The sequence below is a fragment of the Acipenser ruthenus genome, chromosome 10, assembly GCF_902713425.1.
Source record: "Acipenser ruthenus chromosome 10, fAciRut3.2 maternal haplotype, whole genome shotgun sequence".
NCBI classification, from domain to species: Eukaryota; Metazoa; Chordata; class Actinopteri; order Acipenseriformes; family Acipenseridae; genus Acipenser; species Acipenser ruthenus.
Window position 1 is genome coordinate 11,310,358 of NC_081198.1, and position 22,451 is coordinate 11,332,808.

General features: G+C 41.7%; 2 protein-coding genes across 3 annotated transcripts in view; one reads left to right on the forward strand and one right to left on the reverse strand.

The window, feature by feature from the left end:
* The first annotated feature begins 351 nt into the window (after nt 1-351).
* On the forward strand, nt 352-4,433 carry LOC117401034 (actin-related protein 2/3 complex subunit 5-A). Its single transcript, XM_034001430.3, has 4 exons — nt 352-689; nt 2,256-2,328; nt 2,568-2,744; nt 3,008-4,433. The coding sequence occupies exons 1-4, from the start codon at nt 550-552 to the stop codon at nt 3,068-3,070; spliced, it is 453 nt and encodes a 150-aa protein (XP_033857321.1). The 5' UTR covers nt 352-549; the 3' UTR covers nt 3,071-4,433.
* Nucleotides 4,429-22,451, reverse strand: part of LOC117409579 (hemicentin-1) — a 92,303-nt gene continuing 74,280 nt past the window's right edge. Inside the window, exons 71-107 of one of the 2 annotated variants that reach the window (XM_034015844.3) lie at nt 22,265-22,401; nt 21,858-21,999; nt 21,424-21,568; nt 21,130-21,257; nt 20,818-20,974; nt 20,514-20,635; nt 20,165-20,329; nt 19,873-19,980; nt 19,555-19,692; nt 19,315-19,449; nt 18,765-19,034; nt 18,377-18,567; nt 18,049-18,262; nt 17,823-17,957; nt 17,526-17,716; nt 17,303-17,384; nt 16,948-17,217; nt 16,593-16,763; nt 16,281-16,451; nt 15,966-16,136; nt 15,417-15,587; nt 14,718-14,888; nt 14,248-14,418; nt 13,727-13,876; nt 13,467-13,604; nt 13,098-13,219; nt 12,778-13,015; nt 12,375-12,437; nt 11,887-12,006; nt 11,474-11,608; nt 11,101-11,214; nt 10,828-10,953; nt 10,232-10,360; nt 8,582-8,929; nt 7,823-7,942; nt 7,519-7,645; nt 4,429-7,202 (exon numbers count right to left, since the gene is read on the reverse strand). In XM_034015844.3, the coding sequence (XP_033871735.3) occupies nt 6,836-7,202; nt 7,519-7,645; nt 7,823-7,942; nt 8,582-8,929; nt 10,232-10,360; nt 10,828-10,953; nt 11,101-11,214; nt 11,474-11,608; nt 11,887-12,006; nt 12,375-12,437; nt 12,778-13,015; nt 13,098-13,219; nt 13,467-13,604; nt 13,727-13,876; nt 14,248-14,418; nt 14,718-14,888; nt 15,417-15,587; nt 15,966-16,136; nt 16,281-16,451; nt 16,593-16,763; nt 16,948-17,217; nt 17,303-17,384; nt 17,526-17,716; nt 17,823-17,957; nt 18,049-18,262; nt 18,377-18,567; nt 18,765-19,034; nt 19,315-19,449; nt 19,555-19,692; nt 19,873-19,980; nt 20,165-20,329; nt 20,514-20,635; nt 20,818-20,974; nt 21,130-21,257; nt 21,424-21,568; nt 21,858-21,999; nt 22,265-22,401 (6,053 nt within the window). In that variant the 3' untranslated portion in view covers nt 4,429-6,835. The remainder of the gene's footprint in view (nt 7,203-7,518; nt 7,646-7,822; nt 7,943-8,581; nt 8,930-10,231; nt 10,361-10,827; nt 10,954-11,100; nt 11,215-11,473; nt 11,609-11,886; nt 12,007-12,374; nt 12,438-12,777; nt 13,016-13,097; nt 13,220-13,466; nt 13,605-13,726; nt 13,877-14,247; nt 14,419-14,717; nt 14,889-15,416; nt 15,588-15,965; nt 16,137-16,280; nt 16,452-16,592; nt 16,764-16,947; nt 17,218-17,302; nt 17,385-17,525; nt 17,717-17,822; nt 17,958-18,048; nt 18,263-18,376; nt 18,568-18,764; nt 19,035-19,314; nt 19,450-19,554; nt 19,693-19,872; nt 19,981-20,164; nt 20,330-20,513; nt 20,636-20,817; nt 20,975-21,129; nt 21,258-21,423; nt 21,569-21,857; nt 22,000-22,264; nt 22,402-22,451) is intronic. The other variant, XM_059031736.1, reaches the window with a different exon arrangement.

The following is a 22,451-nucleotide window of genomic DNA, read 5'->3' on the forward strand; positions in this document are numbered from 1 at the left end:
ACAAAGGACTCTTCTATCTGCCGCGCCGCCATTCATGGCCATCTGGCAGCTCTGGGAAATGCCAGAGGGGCCTGTGCGTTGGTGGGCCGGTGATCAAGACAAGACAATATATATATATATTTGTTTTGCTTTTGCTAATGTGTACGTGTGGATTAATCAAATAGAAAATACTTCAAATGACTTACTACGTTAAGAACTCACCTAACTGGAAAGTCGCTCTCTTTGGGGATGTGAATAAATAAATAAATACATATTTTATTTTATTTTTATTTTTTTAAGTTAAAGAAATTGGATATACCGGTAGGTGTAGCTGTTCTTTCCGTCACAAGCGGTGATGTAATACTACATGCAGCCAGCAAAAGGCACTGCACTCCAACTCATCATTGAAAGGAGGCGTTTCTCTCTGTGAGTTTGCGGAAATGATTACAGGCTGAGAGAGGAAGGAAGCGAGGCAACCGGGCGGATTCTTGCATACAGACATTCTGGCTCATTGAAAAATTATATATTTCTTTCCTTTTGGAATTTAAAATAAAAGATAAAGCAGCCAAGATGTCGAAGAACGTGTCCTCTGACCGCTTCAGGAAGGTGGATGTAGATGAGTACGACGAGAACAAGTTTGTGGACGAGGAAGAGGGAGGAGAAAACCAACAGGGTCCGGATGAAGGGGAAGTTGATTCATTAATCAGACAATATCCTTAAAACCTCGGTGCATTTCATTATTTTCATCATTTCAGCATGGTTTTCTATATTGATATATACATTAATAATACTTGACTTCAATTCGCTGTTAAACCTGCAGAGTCTAGAACGTAAATGCAGAATTGCATTTAGGGTGTGGTGCACTGCAAGTCAAACTCATGTGCAGTCGTCAGTTGTACATAATATTATTGCCAATTGACAGGAATGACCGGTTGCTTAGTGCAATTTTGAATGCTTGTAAAAATAGTAAGGGGTGAGTAGTAAACACTATTGTGTTACGCAAATGGAAAATAATAATATAACTGCATATATAACGGTGTTAAAAGAGAACACGTGTGTTCAGCGCCATAGCATTTCTAAAAGTGCATGGTTTTACTGTGTGGTACGTTTACTGTAAAACCTGAAACCAGTGATGTTTTTTGGTAGCATCTTTCGTTGGTTAGTAACTCAGCATTGACAAGTGCTCACCTGAGGTTTGTCAGATCTGCTATTATGTGCATATTCCTCATTTTAGGGTGGGGATAATGCTTGCAAAAATCATTCCAAAGGTGTATGTCTCGGTAACACGAGCCCACTGGGTGATTTACTACATTTTATTAACTTCTGCTTAAATTAGTGAGATATTAACCAGGCTCTTACCTGTTGTTTATTGTAGCGCAATGTGAAATTATATACACAAAGCATTAGAGCTAGGTGAACTTGAGCCCAGGGATTTCCTAGGACAAATGTTACATTATGGTTTGAGGTTTCAGGGGCAGCTATAGATGGATAAGATTTAAATGAGCACTTCCCATTGTTATTTGTGTACTCTTAAATGTTAATTTACCAGTGTGTGTTAAATCCTTTGTCAGCCGTTTCTGAATTGCTAGTCAATTCAATTAAAAATATTAACCAGCTGGCTGCCCTGTGCTTACTAACAATAGAAAAGAGTTGCTTTTGATATTTAGGCACTATGAAGACTGCTGTGATTGGTTATCATTAGTGCACTCTGGGATCTCAGATCAGCCCTGACTTGCTTGGTATGTTGCACACTGGAGTAATTGCAGGCATCCCTTCCCCAACACCATGTTATTGACATGTGCACCTAAAGCTGTTTTTCGTGTGGCGAGTTAATATCAGTAGATTTGTAGGTGGCTACACCACTCACACTAAGTTCAAAACAGATGGTCCAGCTCTGGAGACAAGTGACGTTGCTTCACCATTGGAAGTTCAATTAAATGTTAATTCCTTATATGTCGATAATGTAGTGGTTTCACTCTCAGAGAAGTTCCTGTTTGTGTGCACTTAAATATCGCAGTGCATAGTTTCGACAGAATATAGCTACCCTGTCAGAATAACCAAAGTTAAACATAAGTTTAATTAGTTTTACAAGGAAGTGGTAGACCTGGCACCAGCAAATAACTAATAATAAAAAGCAACTGCAGATGTTAATGGGTCACTATCTTTTGTCCCCCTGTTGAATAATAGAAACATTAGATCAAGTGAGTGAACCGAATTCGTGCTGTTTAAGTTTAAGTTTGTTTAAGTTCTGTATGCTCCTTAACATCGCTGTGCACAGGAAACGTGATGGGTGCTCTCCAGGCAGTCCTGAAAAATCCACCAATGAACACAAAGAACCAAGCACTGAAGGTGAGACATGGTTTTAATATGGCATACAGTGCATTGTATGTCCAATGTTGTGCTTAAGGCTTCTAAATTGAATACATACAGGCCCAGCTGTTGCTGTTGGACATGGAGAGGGTGTGATAGTGTGTGCTAGATGTACAGTGTATATATCTATCTTTTATGATTGTTAACTACCTACTGTAGCCCCCAGTGCAATGCCTTAGTGTTCAGTAAATCAGCCTGACTCCTTGTGTCTTGTGCAGGACCGGGCGGAGGGTCTTGTTCTGAAGGTCCTGAGCTCCTTTAAAAGCGCTGATATTGAGAAGGCTGTGCAGTCCCTGGACAAGAATGGCGTGGATCTCCTCATGAAGTACATCTACAAGGGGTTTGAGCAGCCCACAGAAAACAGCAGCGCAGTCTTACTGCAGTGGCATGAAAAGGTCAGTGAGTGTGTCTTTTTTTTTGTTTGTATTTTTTTCAATTTCCAAAGTCTGCAATTTGTCATTAGGCTCTTCTGATTGGATTACATACAGTTTGCTGACAGTATGGAACAATTTAAAAAATATATAAATCATTGGAGGGATCACAGACTGGATTCCACACTTTGTACTTAGAATCTAATTCTTTCTAAAACTGGGTGGATGAGCTAGTAAGAAATAAAAAAAAATTGAATTATTTTCATACTTCATTTTTTTTGTTCCAGGCTTTATCTGCTGGTGGCGTAGGATCCATTGTTCGAGTCTTAACTGCCAGAAAAACAGTTTAACACATTCCTGGAACTGCTCTGCATAGAGAGGGATTTGCTGGTACAAAAACTAAGAGTCATTCAAAGGGTCCTGTGCAGGACTCCATTCTTCCTGTGAACCCTTCTTTATCTCAGCTTGCTTTTATATCTTTTGTATTCTTTTTTCTTAAAACAAATTTGTTATCAAGACCATGGTGCAATGTTACAGTTAAATTTGTACTCTGTAGCGACTTTGTATCACAAGCATTTCAATTGGACTTTTTTTCTTTCTTTTTTTTTTTTTTTTTTTTTAAGTGAAAATGTATAAAAAAGACTGAGTTACAGTATATTGTGTATTTCACTTTTTTTATCCAGTAACCAATTTGTGGCTAAAAACATGGCAAGCCCCCAAATATGCCAGTGCAGTTTGCTGCAGTGTCCATTTGCTCAATGCCAATCTTTTACTTTACCATAGTTCTAACTAGAAGCAAGGAGAGTGGAGTTCAGTCATTTCCTCATTTCTTTTCTTTTTTTTTTTTTAAGGCTACAAAAGCAGGCGTGCGGCTCGTTGTGCATTAATTACCAGAATCCTCTCAGCAGGGTGTCTATATGCAACTGCTCTGCAAACAAGTAAATCACTGGCATGTTAAAAAGTATATATAAACTACACAATGTAGCCTGGTTAATCAAAGCTCTTATCAAGCATTCTATTTGCTCAGTGATTTTCAGTATTACTTCTTCAGATTAGCCAGATCTAGATGTTTTTGTGCCATATTTTGGACCAAAATATCAGTTTATTTGGACCATAATTCTTTCTTTTTTTTCGCTTTTGATTACATCATGTTTTATAATTAAATTGCCTCAACTAGAACAATTAAATACGCAGTGCAATAAAAGCTTGGTAAGTGTGATTGGAAAAATAATTCATACTGTAAGGGACACAGACTGAACTCTTTCCTAAATAAGTGTAATGGGGAAAGTGTTGATGATTTGGTACTGTTGTCAGTATGACTTCATCAGAATTGATAGGTAATTTAGTTGTAGCCAATGCACTTACCATAAATAAGGAAGCACAAAAATACAGACCAGACCTTGATGTACAGTACTACCTGTGTTGTGCGAGGTGTTCATGTAATGATTATAATTTGTTGGGCCCAAAAAAATGATGACCATAAAATAAATATTTTTTGCTACTTTGTGTTATGGGAAAATGTAATTCTAAATCGGCAGTGATAGAAATAAGCATTTACTAATGTTACTTAGTTAATTTGTAATTGGTTTGAGCAAATATACCTAACTGGTTTACAGACTGCCTTATCAAAATGGTCCTTTTTTATGTATGTGCTTTTGTAATGCGATACAGAAAAAAAAGCTTAAGCAAATAAGAATAAAACAATTAGTGTTGGGGGTTTAGTCCTTTATTGTGAATGCATTGAAACTGAGAATGTGACCATAATGACACATGCATCATACAGTATATAAAGTTCGTTCTTTTTTCAGATGTTTGGTTTCCACGGGTGAACTGCATTTCCTGTTGAGACAAGTTGTTTTGAAGTAGAGATATGCAAAGCTTGCTAAGTTTTACATTTGTACTGTTTGATCAAAAAGTAATTATTAATTAAAACACAGCACATGGTAATTTTGCACTAAAGGAAGCATTAAATTATGTATTTCTTTCATATCAAATTTAAATAACTTTGTCCTAGATATGTACAGTATGGAATCCTATTTAGGAACTGAATGTGTTTGCTTTTGTTATATTAGAATTGTAAATATATTGTGTATCTGTAAGCCAGATACAGCGACATCGGTAAAGATCTGCAAATAAGCAATCAAAATCAAAATACTCACCATCCAAACAGCCAATGTTTTAATATTTTAACAAACAACTGTTTATTCTTTCAGGTGGTATGGATAGATTGCTGATAAATAACAGACATAAATGAATAACTGAGAAAGTAAAAGGCAGATGTAAGGGGATATGGGGAAGTGCTAATGACCAATAAACCAATAAATAAAAAATCTAATTTTGGTTGTAATTTCCATTAAAAGGAGTAAAAATGTTACAAAACTTCTTGCATCTCTGTTCTGCTGCAAGATAACAAACAATGTCCCGGGAGCGAATATCTTTATTTATTTATTTTTTATCTCTGATGTTACACATCTCTTGGTTTCCCAGAAAGAACCTTTGGATATTGCGTAGAAAATTAATAAAAAAGAACAAAAAGCATATATACAAATCATAAAAATAGAATACATCTAGGTAATTGAGCTCAAAGCTTGTAAAATACAATCAAATCAGGGTTCTCCCCAGGCCTTTTCAGCTGGTGGGTCGCCTGGCTGAAAAAACCTGATCTGCCCGTCTTGCAGATGCTACTGTGCCTTTAACAATAAGTATTGATTGCGCTTCTAGCAAACTAGATCACTTGCGCGTTGCTGGGTGAAAAAAAACCAAAAAACATTGGGACCACATGACAGCTGTGTTACGTTGTGACACAACATTTAACTAATCAGAGAGTTAAAGGGGCGGGTTTTCTGTATTAAGCACTTTGAGAGGCTAAAACGTTAGACTGCTAAAAAACATAACCGATTATTTTCAAAGCAAAAATAGTGACAATGAATGAAGGGTTTTCAAAATAAACCGGCGATCGGCGCAATCCACCGCCTAATACTAGATTTGTGCGGGCTACTTTGTTAAAAAAAACATTAAGATTATTTTAGTATTAGTACATATTATTGTACTGTAAGGTGATATATAGTAGATAACAGCTATACATATTCACCAAAAAAATATACAAATGCTTAAGTGCTGGATTATTACACTCCTGTTTTATGCAATTATGATGATGACCAAACATGTGCGAGTACTGTTGTGTAAAATAAATGGTTAAAATGAACAGTTGCATTAAAAAAATGTAGAACAGCGAAAAACAAAAATTGACGTGCATTAACAAAATGCCCTGAAAACTTAACGTAAAGAAAACAATTTAAATGAAGCAATAAGCTAAAAAGGAAGTGAAAAAGTTTGGTTTTTTTTGTTTTTTGTTAACTCCAATAAACCTACGTTATCTTTCCCCAGTCAAATCATACAGTGCCTAAATAAGCACAGTCATTTACCATAATAAAAAACAGTAATGAAAAAGAAAAACTAGAACATAAAAAAGCGCAACCAGATATAGTCAACGAAAGACAACACATTAAAATTATTTGTCGTATTATATATTTAAGGTAAAAGGCAAGTTTATTTTTCTGTTTAAAGTGCTCCCGGCTATAATGTTCTGCCACCTGTCTACAGAATTCCTGGGGAGAACCCTGCAAAAGGTACACAAAATGGTAGTTGTGGATTGTAATAATCATGCATGCACCTAAAAGCAGTGCGGTCCCTGTTTAGCTGGGGCATACATTCAACACAAACACTGCTCTCAAAGAAGGCAAGTTCCCACTTAGAAAATACACAGGACCTGGGGAGTTCAAATGTTTATTTATCTCACCACAAGGGGTTGTTAAATGTCCATTTGCAGACACTGCAACTGGATTTATGTGATGATTTCTATAAAATCCACAATGATGGAACCAAGAAAGTGCTGCAACATTTACTGGATTTATGTGGTTGCACTAAGGTATGTGTTTCAGAAAGTTATTCGCTGCAGGGGCCTCATACAGGCAATTTTGTGAATGCATCAACTTAATACTCCCTAATTGGATTTCCCAGTTGGCGAAGGCTTGCAAGTGGCAATTGTTTGTTTTAGTGGTAGAGAATCCCGCTTGCTGTGGCAGTTAACATTGTCATGGCACCTCTGAAGTGCTCTAGTACGGATATGCAGACACTGCAATATACACAATAAAAGTGGTCTGGTACTCGATGCCTCCGTCCACGCTGTAAGACGAGGCTCGTACTTTCATTCTGTATGTGTGCGGCTCACGTAGTGGACGGATGGTAAATACAACACCCTTGAGGTTCTCTTCTCGGATGGCGAAGGGAATGGTGAGGTCCTCATCCACCACGAGGAAGGTGGTGCGGGGGTGCACAATGCCATCCTGCGTGTAGGCGACCAATCTGATGAGGTCCTGGTTAGCGGCGATTCCGAATGGAAGGGAGACAAGTTTGTACTCCAGGGCGTAGGGGCTGAGGGCACATTCCAGGTCGTTGGGTGGACAGTTCTTGAGGCAGAACCTACAAAAGAAAGTGTTCCTGGTTAATGGACTATTGTAAATCACACAGCAAAGATGTACTGCTAGTATTACCACCTGCAGATGACTATGCTTAAGAATTAGAGACCATTCTAGATACTGGCTTATTAAAATCATATTATTCTTTGAAGCAGCAGGCCATTTACAGCAACTCAGGCTGTGGCTGGTCTCGATCAACCCCAGGTATCTGCAGTTAGTGATGCTACATCTACAGTAGATTGAGGCATGATGAGGCACCAATAAACTGTTGATGAGGCAACTGTTTATTGGTGGTCTAAAGAAAAGTATTGGTGACTTACCCTGTGGCTGGGTCGCGCTGGTAGTTTGGTGGACACGGTGTGTCTATGCACTGATAACTGCCTCTCATATTGAAGCACATTCGGTTGGCTCCACACTGAATGTTCTGCTCAAGGCATTCATCAATATCTAGGGACAATTAAAAACAAGCCGCACTGTTGTAGTAAAGATTGCAAAAACAAAACAAAGGCACTTAAAAACCCAGATACATCATAATTCTTAAACCTGCATTATGTATGTGGGGTTTATTAGATGCTGTTTTTCATTATAACAAATGAAGCATCAAGAGAATGGTACAGTGCTCACCTTGGCATGTCTTTCCATTAGCCATGAGGCGATACCCTGCTGGACACAGGCACTTGTAACTCCCTTGGATGTTCATGCATTCATGCTGACAAGCGTCTTTGGTTTCACATTCATTGATATCTAGACAAGAAGTCAAGAAACCAAATGATTAGAAAGATCATGTTCACTGCGGTATACAGCACTGTCGCAAGGCCTCTTATCTAAAGCTCCACAATAGAAGCATGCACACCCTGTCTGGTACACAATGCTTTGCTTTGGTCTGTTCGCTGAGTGGTAATCTGAAATAAGACCACTTTTTTTTGCAAGATGATTTCCATGTATTCGTTTGCTCAGATTGGAGGTTAGGCTTGTATTACTATCTTTGCAGACCCCTTGACAGATCCTTCACCAGTACATTGTACAACATGCAAACTAGCAGGGGATCAAGCTATATCCTAACAAGGAGGCAGTTTCAAAATAGAGATTTACTGAAATTGTTCGGTTTACCATAACTATCTATTTACTGTTACTATTACATATTACTCCCTGTTGCAGTTGGATTGAAGTCATCATGTTCCAGAAGTTGGTGGGTTAATTGATTCAAGTCGGTATAATTATCCTACCATCTGGTCCAGCAGAGGCTATAAAATTCAAGGTGTGTATTAACGCTGGGGAGTTGGGTTGTGACCCTGGCCAATCTTAGTATGCTGTATGGAAAAAATATCAAGCCCACATTGCTTCATAAAGATATATAACTTCCTTCTCCTGGCTGATAATTACCTATGCATCGGCCAGCCCTTGCCTGAAAGCCTTCCGGGCAAGTCTCTCTAGTGTTCCTGTGTGATCTGGAGAAAGGTGCTCTAACGTTGCTATATCCAGAATTGGTATTATATGTCTGGGAAGCCAGGTTGTGATACTGCCGCTGGTAGTGGTTTCCAACAGGAGAGAACTGGGCTTGCCTATAGCCATCAGAATAGCTGCCATAGTTGGGCAACTTCTCCAGTCCGGCACAAGACTTCCCATCACCTAGTAATTGTCGCCCAGGAGGACAAAGGCACTTGAAGCTGCCAGGGGTGTTGAGGCACTGGTAGGCGCATGGTGTGGGCACCCTTTCACATTCATTAATATCTGCCCAAGCGACAAGTCCCAGCACACATGAAACGTTGCAAGGATTGGGGAGGGGGCGGGGGGAGACAAAACAAAGGAAGGTTCAGTCAGTGGAACACAGAGCAGAACCACCAACAGAGATGCACCCAAGTCGAGTATTTCAAGTCTAAGTCCAGGCTTGGGGATATTTTATATTTCATAATCGTCAATAGAATTGGACTTTAATTGTATTGACCAGTCTGGAATTAGAAATGAATCTGGAATGCCAGGCCTGAATGTATCTCTGCCTACCAACAACTGTGTAGACAAATCCAGTGCCAGAAAAATGCTTGAGAAAGATGCTACAGCATTAGAACACAAAAAAGGAATCCTTGGTAAAGGATTTTTAAAACAGAAGCCAGGAAATCTGATGATGGCAATTAAGCCTGGGAAAAGTTTCCCTGTCATTTTTTTTACTAAGGGGCTAGAGCCAAATTAAGTCCATGTAAAGGGAATATATGCTGTAAAATAAGACAAACTGAAGTTCATCAGAAAATGTAATGAGCAAATAGCATAGCGAGAAGGCCTTGGCATTGGTATAATGATTTTTATAATGAGGATTTATTACAAAGATCCAGATACTGTACTGTAAAAGGGAAATGTCTGTGTTGCATCTGCTAGAAAACTTGTGTAGGCAAAAAATCCTGAAAATCATACAATCCTCTGCAGGAACCTCTAGGCACTGAATTTTGTTGATGAGAAACAAAGTTACTGAAAGACAGAAAAAGAAATGCAGAAGATCTGGGAAGAGTTCTGGGAAATGTCGCTATGGAGGTCAGTTAGTTTCATGGAGCCTGTGGTTGCGTGTCTCAGAGTTCATTATCTTCTCTGCTTTTCTTTTGATATTATAACTTCTAGTAATACATTCTGAATTGCATCTGTTTAGCAAAAAAAAAAAAAAAAGGGTATAAGAAAGCAAGGTGTGATGAAAGGCAGTTCCATAGTTTCTTATTGCTGATCTGCTTGGTACTCATTCACCAAAAACTGTAACTTGTTAAGGATAATATACAGGTTAATTAACTTTATCCTGCAGCTTGTTGCAAGATCTTTGCTGCCAAATGCTGCTGAGGAAATACATTGGTTATGCATTGCAACATCAGACCTTAACAGTATATCTGAACATGCCCTGCTTAGAAGAACTAATCAGATAGCTTAGGAATTCTCCTCCACTGCAAAACCCTGGGATGGTCATTTGAAGTTAAATGCAATGAGACAATCAGGCACTTGCCAATAAAAAATGGAGCAGGGAAGCAGAAAGAAGCTGTGGTGATGCTGAGTACATACCGAGGCAGGGTCTGCCCACTCCCTGGGAGCGGTACCCGTGCGGGCAGGTGCAATGGTAGCTGCTGCGGGTGTTCTCACAGATCTGGTTATACCGACACTGGTGTGTGCCGTCTCTGCACTCGTCAATATCTGGAAGAAAAAGCAAAGTCAGACATTTAAAAAACTGAGATCTTATTTAGAATTACAAAACCAATATGTGGATATTGGAAAGTAAACATCTGATTTACCTTGCCATTGTTTTCTATGTCAGTTTCAGCAATAATTAAATCCATCAAAAACACATCCAGAAACAAACCAAAGCACTGAACATAGCAAATCAGACAGTTTCTATATAAGTCTAGATACAATATAGTTATTGATTGAGCTACAGTTATCTGGTATCCTGCTATTTCTATAGCCTGAATGCTAACACAGATTTTTTACTGAACTTATTGTTCTTGTAGCCAAGTTGTGTTAAGTAATTGTTAACTTGTGACACATTTGTGTCCTTTATTAAGATGTGCCTACAGCTTCTACAAGTTGTGCTCTGACAAAGGTCTTACAACCAAAACGTTTCTATTAGCCATAGTTATAATGTTTAGTCTAGTTACACTTACCAACACAGGAGCCGTTACCAGCTTTAGTCATGCCGCTGGGGCACAGGTCAATGCACTTGTATCCTCCTCGCGTGTTCTTACACTGCTGATCAGAACGGCACACGCTCTGTCTACATTCATTGATATCTGAGAGGGAAATGAGTAAACCAACCTCAGTAATAATAATAATAATAATAATAGTGAAATCTCGGTTATACGCTGACCTCTCCCCGAAACCTTTTTTAAGCAGCTAGCCTGGTATGCTGGCCGTCTGGCGGGTGTTCTGCTACCTACCGACACACCACCTGCTACTGAGCTGGAACCCTGGGTTGCAGGCGCAGCGGAAGCTGCCGATGCTGTTGAGACACCGCTGGTTGCACGGGTTGAGTTCCTGGCATTCGTTGATGTCTGAAAATTTTAATGGTTCATATATAAGCTTAAGTAAAAGAAATGAATGGAAATGACCCTGTATTACAATACAATACAATACAAATGTATTTTTATATAGCGCTCTTCACATATATATATATAGATATATATACATATATAGTCCAGTTACAACCAATTATAAAAATTTAGACTTAATGGTAACCGGAATAGAGTTCCACAACCAAGGCGAAAAACAGCAAAAAGCTCGACTCCAGCTGATTGAGTTAGTAACAGTCACCTTGGCAGATGATTCCGTCGGGCGTCCTGCGGAAACCCCGCCCACATTGCACCACGCAGCGGTAGGAGCCAATGGTGTTCTCACAGTCCTGGCCTGCGTGGCAGGTGTGCCCTCCAAGCCCGCACTCGTCAATATCTGCAGCCAAACACAGAGTACTGTCAATGCGTGCAATGCACTGATATACAAACCGTGTTTAAAACTGGTGGCAAGAACAGCAACAGGTTGTAGCATTCGGCTGGAGGGTATGACCACAGGACATTTGAATTACAATTAGTTCAAACAGTTTGCCGTTCTGCATGTTGAGTCAATATCATATTTTTATAGCAAGCCTTTGCAATTCAATCATACTTGTAGTCACTAGACTGGAGGTACTTGGGTATTGATTGATTGTGGCATTTTTCTTAGTGTCCTACCTTGACATGTCCTCCCATCGGCCGATATAGTGAGTCCACGGGGGCAGGAGCAGTAGTATGTTCCAATGGCATTGTGGCAGGTGTGGGAGCAGGGGTTACGGGCAGTGCATTCGTCCTCGTCTGTTTCAGGAGAACCGCAACAGAAACACTGAAGTTAGACCGCCATTTATAGTAATTCCAACATAAATAACTGAACAGAAAATCACTGTCGCTTAATTAAAGCGCTCAGAAAGAATCAATGCACTTTGCATTTTGTCCAACAATTTAGCTACCCAGGATGTTGAATTAAACACAGATATCAAACCCATTACAGAGTACATGCACATGCTTGTAAAACAAGTTCAACAGCCCCCTATTTTCTGATCTTATATATCAAATAAGGACAATAAAACTGCTTGCGCCCATTATATTGTGTTAAATATTATAAGGTCAATCAGATAAATCATTAAAACATCTTGTATGAAGCAAATACACTACAGTACAATTACCTGCACAGTAGGGTCCGGCAGAGTCTAATCGGAAACCATTTGGACACTGGTTACTTCGGTCACCTGCAAACACAAAGATGACACTTTTACTAACGTCTGCCAATAGGGATTCTTAGTGGTTATAAGGAGCTACTAATAATACATTGAAGAAAAGGACAAAACACATACTGCGACCTAAGCAAACCTTTTTATGATGTAACTGTCAAGTTATGATTTAGTGCTCCGTAACCATACATTTGCAATGTCCAGGTAAATCCAAAACCTAAACAACCCAAAAATTCTTCTCTGGTAATTTTTAATAAGGGACATGATGTATATAGTGCCAGTTTAAGTCTAGATTTTCAAAACTTAAGCTACCAAACTTTAAAAAAAAATCAGTCTGTAAGTGGAAACGGATTAGAACCTTTGGCGATGGTGGCATGAATCTTGTACTCTAGAGTCTCCTCCAGGGGGTGGTACTGTGCAGTGATTGAGGAGGCGTGGAGAGTCTCCACCAGGAAGGGCATGCGTCCGCGGGAGGTCTCGTACGTGATGGTATGATTCCAGGAGTAAGGCACGCTCACTTTATCAATGCTAAACATCCGCGTGGAGTATGCATACAGCTGGCCAGCACCTGTGTGGATATAGTCTTCTGTGTAGTCCTGAAAAAACAAACAAGCTTTGTTCTTTCTTCAGCAAGACGGTGATTCCATTTGATTGTAAAACAATTGCAAATAGCTGTACCTTGACACTGATCTCAGCAGAGGAAGGGAGCTGTAAGATATACCCGTTCACAACGATGTCCAGTAACAAAGCACCGTCTGAGTCCAGCCCACGTGCTATATGAGTCATTCTCAAGATCTCTCCTGAAGCACAAAAGTAAGAAGTCTGCTTAGCAAACCCCTTTTCATTTAGCATTCTCTTGTAATGATACTGCCATTAATAGTCACTGCAGTTGCATAAGCCCTCCATATCATTGTGTGATTACAGGAAACAATATACTGTAGCTCTTTTCCAGCTTTTTTTTTCAAATGCTATTAAGGAAATATAAGTTTTAACATATGCATGTTTATAAATTGTCAGTATATATCTTTCAGCCAAGATTTTACAAACCGGTTGCAAACTCCACTTGTGTCTCTCGTCGGAAGACTCCCCCTGTTAAGCTGAACCCATTCACTGCCTCCCCAATCTCCTTGGCTGTGGTCCAGTAGATTGGGTTCAGGATCGAGATGAGTTTTCTCATTGCAGGACCTGTGGTAGGAGAAAATTGGGATTAAAGATATTTCTAATGGCTCTGTTATCAAACTATCCTACATGCACCCTCCATCTGGATCTTTTTTGGTTTGCTATGGAAGAGAATCCATTGCACCTACCAAGGCTTCTGGGCACATTGGTGATGGTTGCCTGTATAATCCTGGCACCTGATTCCTCACTGTCGGTGACTGTGGCGTTCAGGATTGCAATTCCGAACTCAATGTCGTTGATGTTTCCTATAACACTTCCCCTTGCTTGCTGGGGTCCACCTGGATCAAAGGACGGTTTTAGTTAGAGATCTTGTGTATCTTGTATGCCATAAAAAATATCAGGGTATGATTTGCATGATCAACTTAGCGTATTTTTTCCAATACATTTTTTCCCACAAATCACTTTTGGAGATGAAGTATAGACACTAAATGCTCGAAGAACAGTTTTATAAAAATCACATAATTGGTTTCCAAAATATAACCTTCAATAGATCACATTATCATGCCAGAACTGTGAAGAAGCAGGTCTCTATGGATGAAAAGCCATAGTTTGTCCATGTTTAACTATGTTTTATTCCCATGATATAGCCTTACCTTAGTATGCACAGTATGTATTTCCACTATCTCCTATCTCCAGTTAGGTGACTTACCTGGGCATGCCTGAATGTTACACCTGGACACCTGGGAAGTGTCTCCCGGGCAGGACCGACCCTCATTGGTTGGCGGTGGATTGTTGCACAAGCGAATCCGAGTCCGTTCACCTGCACCACAGGAAACCGTGCACTCACTCCAGTCCTGCCAGGGACCCCAGTTACCATGCACTGTAGACCAAAACACGATAGAAGAAGGAAATCCAAAAATGTTCAAGTACAGCTAACAGGGGATTCTAATCTTGTCAGAATTTAGGAGCTACAAAGGGTTATCATTTGGACTGGGGAGCTCCTAGTGAGACCACTGCTGTAGAAAGGTGAAGAACATTTATCCTCAATGTTTGAGTAAGGAATTTGTTTAAATACATGTAAATAAATGGACAATTCCAACACCATTTTGCTAATTGGCTTTCAGAAAAACAAACTCAACATGGCAATGAAATATCTGGATGAGGCACTGTTAGGCTCACCTGGACAGGTGTCTGTGTTGCACCTCTGGATCTGTGTGTCAGCTCCAGCACAGGCTCGACCCCCATTGGCTGGTCGGGGATTGTCACATGTTCTATACCTGCGCATCTGACCTCCATTACACGTCCGGCTACAACTCCCCCAGCTGCTCCAGGGGCCCCAGTTACCATGGACTGGAAAGAAGACGTCATCACAAACATTAGGCTTTGCAGAATATACATGAGTTCAAACAGATTGTATATACAGTAAAACCTGTCCAGTCCAGCCCCTCTGCAAACCAGCATTCTGTGTAATTCAGCATCGTTTTTGAGTTCTGAGCAAATCCCTGTTGAAAATATTCTGGCATCCGGCAAGATTTGTAAAATGTGTTTGCCTAAAATCAATGTTAATCTCACTATAAACCTTGAATAACATGTTATACCTGCACACTACTTTTACTGTATGTATTGTAATTGTTTTTCAAAGTATAGCTTGCTTAAATTAGCTTGCCATTTATATTTCTTTATGTACAGTATAAGATTTTGCAATACCTCTGTAATCCAGCAAACTGTATAATCCGGCACAATTTTCCAGTCCCAAGTGATGCCGGATTAGACAGGTTTTACTGTAACAGCAGTTAGAGATGGAGGATTACACAAATTTTACTGTAACAGCAGTTAGAGATGGAGGATTACACAGGTTTGAGACTGGGCTGTACTCACAGGGACAGGGTTCGCTGTTACAGAAGTCGATGTGGACATCGTTGCCTTCACACTGGCGCCCCCCGTACTGTGGTAAGGGGCTGGCGCACGCTCGGGTTCTCTGACGTGTCCCTCCACCGCACGACACGCTGCAGGCTGCCCAGCTCACCCACGATGTCCACTTCCCGTCCACTAAGGAATGAGGACACAAACACTGTGTCTTAATATATTGAGGTACTTATTTTTCACTTGAAAATAATTGCATTAATTCAATTTAGCAGCTCACACTGCTTGCTCACTGGTTCATCCTCGAAAAACAACCTGTTTTTGTGAAATGCTTTAAATACGGCTTTGTGGAAGATATTCATGGAGACATTCACCAACTTCTATTCAAAACAGTCTTAACAAAACAAATATTTTTTAATATTTGGTGTTTTCTGTCTTTGGGGTTTAGAATGGACAACTACATTTTAAAAAGCATCTTCAGCTGCAGTAGGTGTTGTGGGACACAGTAATGTTACTTCTAAATTGCTGTGCTCTCCATGCTGGCTTGTGTTTGAAGCTCTTTACCTGGGCAGTGTCTCTCCTTGCACACTTGGGTCTGTGTGTCCTGTCCCTCGCAGTGCGGCCCGTCAAAAGAGGGTGGGGGATTGTTGCACAGCCTCAGTCGGGTCTGTGTGCCTTTGCCACAAGTTTCGCTGCATGGACCCCAAGGCAACCAGGCACCCCAATTACCAGCAACTGGACAAAAGAAAACAGAGGTGTTAGTTAGTGTGAATTATTACATTGAACATTGATAGTTAGTGTTATACCTACTCACACAGCCACTCATATCTTGGCCTGTATGCAGTACATTTTTAAACAACCAGAATGAATTACTCTTACCAGGACAGGGTCTGATGTTGCACATAATGGACTCCACGGCCTTCCCCTCACAGGGTCTGCCCCCATGCTGCGCGGGGGGGTTACTACAAGAGCGAATCCTGGTTCTGTTTCCCTGGCCACAGGTACGTGAGCACTCTTCCCAGGACCCCCAGTCCGACCAACTCCCATCCACTGCAGGACATACACAAACAAGCCAGCCATGTGAGACACAGTAGGATAACCTAATAGTTATGGGCTCTATGTAAATCATTGCATTATAGATTTAGTTTTTACTACAGAGATATCCCTCTCCTTCTTTAGTCCAGTACTGACCTGGGCAGGGCTTGCTCTGACAGCTGCGTGTCTCCATGTCGGCCCCGAGGCAGTGCTGGCCTCCGTTGGCTGGGAGAGGGTTATTACACTGTCGGAGCCTCTTCTGAACTCCCTGCCCACAGGTCACACTGCACGGGGCCCACTCCAGCCACTCAGAAAACCCACCATGCACTGCAACACAGGAACAGGCAAAACTGTCAATGATAGGACATTCTCTTGTGGACCTGTAATCAGATTGATAATGACATACATATACAGACATGTATTTTTTCCATTACACAAACTAATCCACTACCATGGTACCATGTAAATGGTTATATTCAATTTTAGTGAAATGTGTTCTGCAAGTACACACCCTGCACTGTCACGGGTACTCTTACAAGCACAGAGCCCAAGAGGTTCCTGGCCACACACTCATACTCCGAAGTGTCCTCTTTCTGAGCTCCGGTCAGGCGCAGTGAGTTGTTGGACAGAATAGTGATCCGGTCATCTCCCAAGAGGGGGCGCCCCTGACGGGACCACTCGATGGTGGGAGGGGGCTCCCCGTCCGCTTGGCAGTTCAGCACAACCGTAGTGCCAGCATCTACCACCGTCTCCACAGGCTCCACCGTGACGGTCGGGGAACCTGGAGAACAGAGACCATCAAACGCTACTAAACCTTTCCAAGGAGAATGTTAATTACACTTTCTTCTTACGGAATGTTATCTTACTTTGTAAGGTTAGTGTGACACTGCGTTCAACCATCCCAGCATCGTTGGTGGCGATACACATGTAGCTGCCACCATCTTCATTCTAAAAATACAAACATGTATCAGTAAAACCTCATAAAACACAGATGACAGCCACTGGCAATGCTACTACAAGTAACACAATCTTAGAGCAGGGAGAGTGGATAAAAAGGAAAGGAAAGCAGTGATCTGTATGTGTAAGTACCACAGTGCCGTAGATAGCGAGGGAGCCGTTGTCAAGCTGGCGGATGCGGTTGCTGATCTGAATGTTGACTCCTTTCTTACTCCACAGTATAGTAGGAGGAGGGTCTCCTCGGACCTCACAGTTCAGGATAGCGTTCCCTCCCAGCGGCTCAATCCGGTTTGAATGGAAATCTCCATCGATGATCGGAGGCTCTGATGCGGTGACAGCAATAGACTTGTTAATACTTTAAGATAGGCCTATATCAGCCATGGCTTCAAAGAAGTCCTTGAGGTAATAAGCAAAGGGAATTCAGCTTACCTTTGACATACACAAAGCCTATTGACTTGATGGAGCCCACGCTGTTTTCCGCTATGCAAGCATAAGTTCCTGAGTCATCCTTGCTCACCCTCTCAATAACAAGTTCGCTGTGACCATTCACATTGTCGAATTGTGCTGAGAAGGTATGAGATACAGTGTGCTGATAAGCTTTTAATCTTTGTAAAGCTGTGGTGTAATGTATAGATGTGGTGCAATGTATGCATACCTGGTACAATGTTGTTGTTGAAGGCCCATGTGATCCGGGGGGTGGGCACGCCGACAGCCCCACAGGAAAGCATCAGACGCTCCCCCTTGTTTAGGGAAGCATCCCCCAGCAGCTCAGTGAAGGCAGGGTGAACATGCACCGTCAGGCTCATTGTCTTGCTGTCTTGACCCACAACATTGCTTGCAATGCAAGTGAAACTTCCTGTGTCATCAGGCTGCCGGAAAAAGAGACAACAGTTTAAACAACTCCTATCAGGGTATCCTGCCCTAGTGAGGGCGCAGTCATGTGCATAATCCTCTGTATGTAGTCCTTCCTTTCTGTGACTTACTTGAGCATTATCTACGAGGAGCTCCCCTGACTGCATGACAGTGTATTTTCCTAATGTATCAGACAAGGGCACTCCTTCCTTCTGCCAGGAGATGAGTGGATGTGGAACCCCATCTGCAACGCAGGGCAGCACCATCTGGGAGCTCTCGATCACAGAGTACTCTGTCTCGGAGCTGCGGATAGTGGGTGGTACTGGAAAAAAAGACAATGAACAATTAGAATAGGCAAAGAAAAGAATAGCAAATATAATCCCTGTAGGCCCTGGGAATGACAAAATGATCTTAATAAATCACATACATGCATGAAAAGCAAATTAAAAAAGACATTCAGTTTATCCATATGAGATGAGCTCAGGTCTTTTTCATGTGCCTGTTATGAGGCTCACCTACCGTGCACAATGAGGCTCATCTCGATGTTGCTTGATCCGGCCACGTTGGCCACAGTACAGGTGTAGCGGCCAGTGTCACTGGGCTGGGCAAAGGTTATTTGTAGTGCTCCGGAGCTTAGAACTCGCAGCCGAACCGACTCTGTCACCAGATGACCATCTTTATGCCATATGACTTCAGGGGCAGGGTAGCCCTGAGCCTCACACAGCAGGGGGACTGATTTATCCAGAGCCACAGTGTAACTCTTTGGCTGAGACACAATGACAGGAGGGACTGCGGAAACATGATGAAAAAAAACAAGTGAAACAGTTGGATGTCTACTACCTCTCACCAACTTTAAGACAGGTACTGGTCATTTTGTGGTTTTTAAGAATCACTTTCTGTGGAGACACTGATGTAAGTCTGATCTAATACCATTATATATACAGTAGATTATTTTCAATGAAAAGATGAAAGCCTTCTTTTGTGTTACGGAACTAGTGCTAAAAAATATTAAGAATATTTTAAGCCACTAAGTGTAACAATATTCCTGATGAGATAGTTGTTTAAATACCTTGCACTCTCAGTTTAGTCTTTCCCAGGGCAGTCCCAGCAGGATTCTGTGCAACACATATGTATGTCCCAGCATCCTCCAGTTTGGCACGAGCTATCTGCAGTGCGCCATTGGGTAACAAAGTAAAACTACCTCCTGGATAGGAAAGAGGTTAGCAGTGTTAATCTCTCAAAACCACAAAGCTGCTCCAGCTGCACTGTTGTATATTATTAAAAGTCTATCCGCTTCGATGTAACTTACGTGTGGTGAGGATGTTGATGCCCTCTTTCTGCCAGGATATGGTTGGTCGAGGAGTTCCAGTGGCGTCACAGGGCAGGGTGATCGGGTTATTGAGAATGACGTCTATAGTGCTGGGATGCGCCTGGATCAACGGGGTCTCTGAAATGGGAGAGTGAGCATTTCCGCTAACAACAACAATCAATTTCAACAGCTGTGCAGTGGTGTTAATTTGAGTATATGCCTCTTTATTTGTAGTTCATTTTACTTCCATAGACCCAACTTTGCATGCAGGCTAGCTTGTATCCCCTATGTGCTCCACAGGTTTAAGATGAAGCCTACCCTGAACAGTGAGATGGACATGTCTGTGGGCAGATCCAGCAGCATTCCTCGCTACACAGGTGTATCTGCCAGTGTGGCTCAGCTGGGCAGTGCTGATCTCAACGGGTCCTGGAAAAGAAAACAAAAACAAAAACAATGGTGACTGACTGTCAGGTCTCAGTTCAGTCAATGAAGGCTATACAGCTTCTCACTGATCCATATAACTTGAGCCACATGCACCTCAGCAGCTGATGCAGCACTCCATCTTATACAGTTAGCCCTCTCTCCCCAGTCTTCATCATTGCAATGTTACCTGTGGGGAGGATCCGGTAGCCCTCTCCATGTGGCAGCAGTTTGACCCCGTCTTTGCTCCAGTGGATGGTGGGCTCAGGCACCCCAGACGCAGTGCAGCTGATCACTGCCGGGGACAGCTTGGTCACCAGCAGCTCTGTCGCCTCATCAGCAATGGAGGGAGGAACTGCAATACATTACAGCAAAGACACTGATGGCAAAAGCATTACAGTGCAGCCCGTGCCACTCTAATTTCTTAGGACCTCTCTAAATGCAATATTGTACATAATAGTGTAGCTGGCTAAATCTGATCTAGATTATCAAACTACCCTAAAAGAATGGTATGTGCCCCTCTCTGTCTCCACACTTACCCTGTACTGTGAGCTCAATGGATTTTTTATCTTCCCCAGCATCATTGGACACAATACATTCATAGACTGCAGTGTCATCCACTGTGGGGGCAATCACCACAAGAGATCCTGAAGACAGAAGCCTGGGTGCAAGAATGGCCAACAGTAAACATGTGAATATACAAATCATAGTGCTTCAAACCTTGTAATGCTCTAAGACAATCATCCAGGAGTTGGTTTCTTCCACTAACCACAGCACCCTTCATCTATGACTAGCTCCCCTTTACTGTGATTGTTAACACAATTAAGAGAAACCTTGAGTAACCTGTACATATTCTGGTTCTGGTCAGTGCTGAGGAGACGGCCGTTCTTCTTCCAGGACACATCAGGTTTGGGAATGCCGGTGGCCTCGCAGGACAGGGTGGTCTGGACATTGACAGTAACAGTGATGTTGGTGGGGCCCTGGGCAATGGACGGGGCCACTGGGGAAAGAGAAAAGAAGACACATTTACTGTGCATGTTGAGACGTGGTTAAGCTTTATTGATTCGATTATATTCTTGAATATTTACCAGGTGCCTTGTGCTTATTAACACTGATAAATGCAGATGTTACAGCCTTTATAGAAAGTATATTTACCAAAGACTTGCAGGTCAACCCTCTTTCTCTGGGTCCCAGCGGGGTTTGTGGCCATGCACAGGTAGCGCCCCGTGTCTGTAACCTGGGCTGAGTGAATGTGCAGAGACCCATCTTCTGAAAAGGAGTATCTAAGCAGACCAACGAGAAACAGAAGCACTTTATACATGAATTTATTTTGTAATTACCATATTCTAATACTTGAAACTGTAAAATTGGTATATATTCTTATGAATTAATTTACAAAACATTGATTTCTAGCTACAGCATGAACCATTAAATAAATGCAAAAATGACCTAGGATTGTTTCCTGCCAGTATGGCCCCATCTTTTCTCCAGGTGATCCTCGGCTTGGGGAATCCGCTGACAATGCATTCCAGCACAGCCGGCTTGTCGATGTGTGCAGCTACTGTCTGGGGGCCATCCTGTATAGCTGGAGCAACTGTGTGTAACAAAATACAAAGCACTCATAAGCACAGTTGGGATGGTAAACATGACATAAAAAGAAGAAGAATGTGTTATGTTTAATCGTGACACTTCTTTAAATACCTTTTACAGACCGCGAAATGCTGTGAAATAAGCCATGCATAAACCAAACTGCATCAACCTTGATATCAGATATGTCCTTCTCCAGCTGAGGTCTGGGTTACATTGGCTGAAGGAAACAAGGCTATATCTGGTAGGGTGAACAGAATCTACTGTACAGATGTAACATGTAGCAGGTTGTATACCGTGGACAGCTAAGATAAACTCTCTGGTTGTCGTCCCAGCAATGTTACTGGCAACACAGGTGTACTGTGCCCCATCCCCAAGCTCAGCGTTGTTGATTTGCAGGTATCGACCGTTTGATAGGATGCGGACACGAGGAGTGGCCTAGAAAGAAGAAACAAATAGAAGCGATGCATTAAGATCCAATTAACTTAATTAAATAAGAAATATGAGGTTGAGATGCTTTTTTTCTCATCTCATATAACCCCAATATGTGTATTGCTGTATAATGATTTCCAAATACGGATGTAAAACTTGATGTAGTTGGTGTAAAAGGAAAGTTTGTCTTTATTAATCTGCATAGCAGGTCAACCTGCTTGAGTCCTCAGATCTCCTATTCTGTTCCTGCTGCTCGGTAATTCAGCAGTACCTGTAGTGGCTCTCCATCCTTGAGCCAGGTAAGGGTTGGGGGTGGGACTGCGTCCGACTTGCACTCCAGGATCACCTGTCTGTTCTGGAGCACTGAGAGGTCCTGGGGAGCGCTCGTACCAGCGATGTTGGGAGGAACTACAAATTAAAATCCATGTGTTATTTAGAAAGACTAATTAAATCTAATT

Excerpts from the sequence above, each read along its gene's own strand:
- LOC117401034 (XM_034001430.3), top strand. The coding sequence starts at position 550 with ATGTCGAAGAACGTGTCCTCTGACCGCTTCAGGAAGGTGGATGTAGAT. Across the intron at positions 690-2,255 it reads GTTGATTCATTAATCAGACA|AGGAAACGTGATGGGTGCTC; the intron begins ATATCCTTAAAA and ends ATCGCTGTGCAC. Across the intron at positions 2,745-3,007 it reads TACTGCAGTGGCATGAAAAG|GCTTTATCTGCTGGTGGCGT; the intron begins GTCAGTGAGTGT and ends TTTTTGTTCCAG.